The 3712-nt window shown below is 43.9% G+C and overlaps 1 protein-coding gene across 1 annotated transcript; it reads right to left on the bottom strand.

The window, feature by feature from the left end:
- Nucleotides 1–288: 288 nt before the first annotated feature.
- On the bottom strand, nucleotides 289–3308 carry LOC149008272 (zinc finger CCCH domain-containing protein 29-like). The gene is made up of 2 exons (XM_089166338.1): nucleotides 3111–3308; nucleotides 289–2626 (listed from the first exon to the last, which is right to left on the bottom strand). The coding sequence occupies exon 2, from the start codon at nucleotides 2563–2565 to the stop codon at nucleotides 526–528; it is 2040 nt and encodes a 679-aa protein (XP_089022464.1). The 5' UTR covers nucleotides 2566–2626; nucleotides 3111–3308; the 3' UTR covers nucleotides 289–525.
- Between the last annotated feature and the right edge of the window lie 404 nt (nucleotides 3309–3712).

Genomic DNA, 3712 nt, shown 5'->3' with positions numbered 1-3712 from the left:
ACTTCTTCATGATCATCTTTCAGAAGCAAACACAAACACAGCAGCAGACACAGAAGAAAAGGGAAAGGGGAGTGGGAAGATTGGCACAATTCAGAGTTGTAGATGAATACAGATATTAAATAGATATAAACAACAGTTATGAAGATTTTTATACAAATACTTCCCATCTCCTTACAGAGTTCAATCCCATAGACCTTTAGATCCCATCCTTCAGTTTATCCCAACCTAATATATAAACCCACAAAAGAATTCAACCCAAACCCCACAACAAAAAGAATTCATTGTTTGTTCTTCTACTTCTTGCAAGTTCCGACTAAAACCCCTTACTTCAATTCTAGAGCTAGATTAACCTGTATCAACCAGCAGCTGAAAACGTTTTCTTCCTGCTGCTGTTCCTCAAGTTTTTCCCTTTGGGCCCTAACTACATTTAACGAATATTAATAATAAAGATTCTAAAAATGAAAAACAAGCAAAAGAAGGAACCGAGGTAGTAACTCGAACGATCGGCTGATTTTGGGCCCATGTTCAATAAGCCACCATCTGCTCCTGATCCATGTACAACTGCTCCACCCATGGCATGTCAGTACCACCACTACTGAGATGATACTGCTGCTGTTGCTGTTGCTGTTTCCGCTCACCCACTGGCTGTGGATACTTCATCAGAGGCTCCACCCAGGAGAAATCTGGTTCTTCAACTGATGCTGCTGCTGCACCCAGTGCCATACCATTGTTGTTGTTACTGTTTCTGACCGCAAAAGATGCTGATTTTCTCAGCTTGTTAAGCTCCTCTCCTTGAATACCCCAGTCCAGCTTCCCATCTGGTGAATTCCAATCCGAGAGAGGTGAAGACATAACACCTGCAGGACGAGTGACAGGGCTTCGATTATTGAAACTCTGACTCCGCTTTGCGAAGGCAGCAGACCTGGAATTCATGATGGCCGCAGCTGTTGCAGCTGCGTCATGCCCAAATGATGAAGGCGTCCTCACGGGTGATGAGGATAAGTTGGGAGGATAGCTGGACCGAAGTGGCTGGTTCACGTTCTGGCGCATCTGAAACCCAGATGGAGACTGCACCCGGGGAGAACCAGGTGCATTCAATGACAAACCCTGCAATTGAGACAACATTGAAGGATCGAGAGATCCAAATAAATCTTCAAGGTTAGTAGGCTTGACACCACCCAGCCGACTATAGTCTGTGGTTCTACCCCCAGAAGATGCAGCCAAGGCTGCTGCACTCGTCAAGGCATTGCTCCAACTTGATTGAGAAGAGAGCGCAGAGAGATCATCCATCAATTGGTGCTGTTGGTCTAATCGAAGCAATTCAAGTTCCAAGTCCAAATCTCTGGCACTCAAAGTGGACTTCAACCGGCTACCAGGGAGCTGCAAGGTTGGAGGTACATGATTAGTTTGGTTCTGCCATAATGCACCCCCCATTGGTGAGGAACAGGTTACAGCAGGTGACATTGGTGGGGTGGAAGTAGGATGCATCAGGACAGATGGGGAGCTAAGAGTAAGAGGGCTCATGGATCCCATGTCCATAGATGATATGCTAGCACCAGATGATCGGGGTGACAACACAGCTGACCCAGTTGATGGGTACAAGGGGCGTAACTCTTCAGGCTTGTGCGCGAAGAAGCAGACCCTTCGGGTGCATCCAGTTTCATCCTTGCAGAGCCTGGTACGATACTGTGCTGGGTGAAGCCAACACTCAAACACACCATGAGCATATTCACAGGCATCTCCTTGTCGACATGATCCCTTGCGGAATTCTGGACAAGGGACACAACTGTAGTGATATTTCCTCGGGTCGCGGCGCCTGGCGTTCTCCCCTGGATGAACAAATGGACACTCAGTCCAATCGTGAGAGTAAGCCCTAGAACAAGGCTTCACCTTGAAGGTGTACATCCTGAACTCATCAGTTCCATAGATTCCATTCTTTATGTCTGGAAGGGACAGGTCAATTGGGTATTCTTTCTTCTCGGTTTGATCTTTCGGCGTTTGGGGAACCTGCAACTGCTGCTGCAGATCAGTTTCATCAAAAGAAACCAATCCATCCTCGACACCACCAATACCTTTCAACATCAACTCCAGTGTTTTCCTCATTGAATTGTAGGACGAGGACTTGAGAGCCCGAGGGATCAGATCACTGGGTCTGTTCCCATTAGCATCAACGGAATTAACATCAGCAGATGCATCAAGCAAGCGCTTGACAACCACAGGTGAAGTAGCAGAACCACCAGCAACAGCACAGTGAAGAGCAGAAACACCGTCCTTGCCACAAGTTTTTTTCACATCAGCACGGCCGGTTCCAAGTATGTAAGCCAACACCTCAATACTCCCAAACAAAGAAGCGATCATCAGCGGGGTTCTCTCTTCAAACCCCATTTTCTTTGACCCAATCAACCTTCCATACCAGAAACTGGTCTCGTCGACTTCAGAGCCCTCTTCTTCTACAGCACGTCTGAAGCTGATCAGATCATCTGAAGCCGCTGCCTCAAGCAAAATCGAAATCGAACGTCCATCAAAAACCCCGACCTTCTGCTTCTGAGATTCTTCCCACTCCATAACGAACAACTGATTATAGAAAATGTTCCTTCTTTTACCCCTTCCTCTCGATAAAGCCCTTCTGAAACAAGCACACAAGCAAAACTTCAGATCAACAAACTCAATTCATCTCCCCAACAAATACAATCAAAAAAGAAGACAACCCAACAAGCATTAATGAAAAAGTTTTGATTTTTCTTTTAATTTTTTAATTTTAGGGTTCGACGAATAAAAACACACCTTTTCATTATAAAATAATAAATTCGACCGACCCACTTAAGATTTAGTAATAATATTCAGCAGACATGAAGAATCGTTCTAGGGTTCGGCCGCAGACACTTCTAGAAACTAGGACTGATGATACACGAAGCAGTCATCCATGGAATACGAAGAAAGCAAAATGATAACTTCAACATAATTGAAGAAAACCAGCGACAAATTTAAACTAATAATGAAAAGAAAAAGTCAAAATTCTCATAAAAAGATCAACCTCAGTCATTTAAAACTCATGACAATCTCTGCAAGCAAGGTCTCAATGAAAAAGAAATCAAGAAGATAGAACATACCTTGATTTAGAAGAAACTTGAGATTTGGGTAGAGGATTTCGAACGGAGTTTTAAAGCTAACTTTCTTCGATCTCTGAACCCTTATAGCAGAAGGAAAGGAAGGAAGAAGAAGAAGGGAGGAAAGCGAGACCCTTCTTCTTCTCTCTTTCTCTGTGAGAGTTGGGTCAAAAAGGCGAACGAAGCTACCTCCCCACTCCCTCTCTCTCTTCATTATTTTCTTTCTTTTTTTTATTTTTATTTTTTATTTTTCATTTTCCCTCTAAATGAAATGAAACTCAAAGGAAATTCAAATGAAACTCAAATGCGAAAATGAACCCCACTTTCCATCGTAATATCTAACCGCCTCTTTCGGCCATGAACGACACGTGTTGTTGATTTTTGACCAAAATGAGCGATGAAAAGATTCCGAGCCGTCACGTCACGCTATGTGCGTTTCGGGTTCGGGAGTGCTGACGTGGCCACGTCAGCATTCCACTTTGTCGATTATGATTTTCATGCTTTAATCAAATTAAATTAATTATACATATCTATCCTGGTATCCAATCACCTCCAACTCGGAAATGGAATATATTTCGTGTGCTGGGGCCCACATGGGATAATGG

Source organism: Hakea prostrata, chromosome 8 (genome assembly GCF_041222555.1).
Source record: "Hakea prostrata isolate BN-2017 chromosome 8, UWA_Hpros_2, whole genome shotgun sequence".
Lineage (NCBI taxonomy): Eukaryota > Viridiplantae > Streptophyta > Magnoliopsida > Proteales > Proteaceae > Hakea > Hakea prostrata.
The sequence above is the reverse complement of the archived record's forward strand: the minus strand, read 5'-3'. Positions and strand labels throughout refer to the sequence as shown.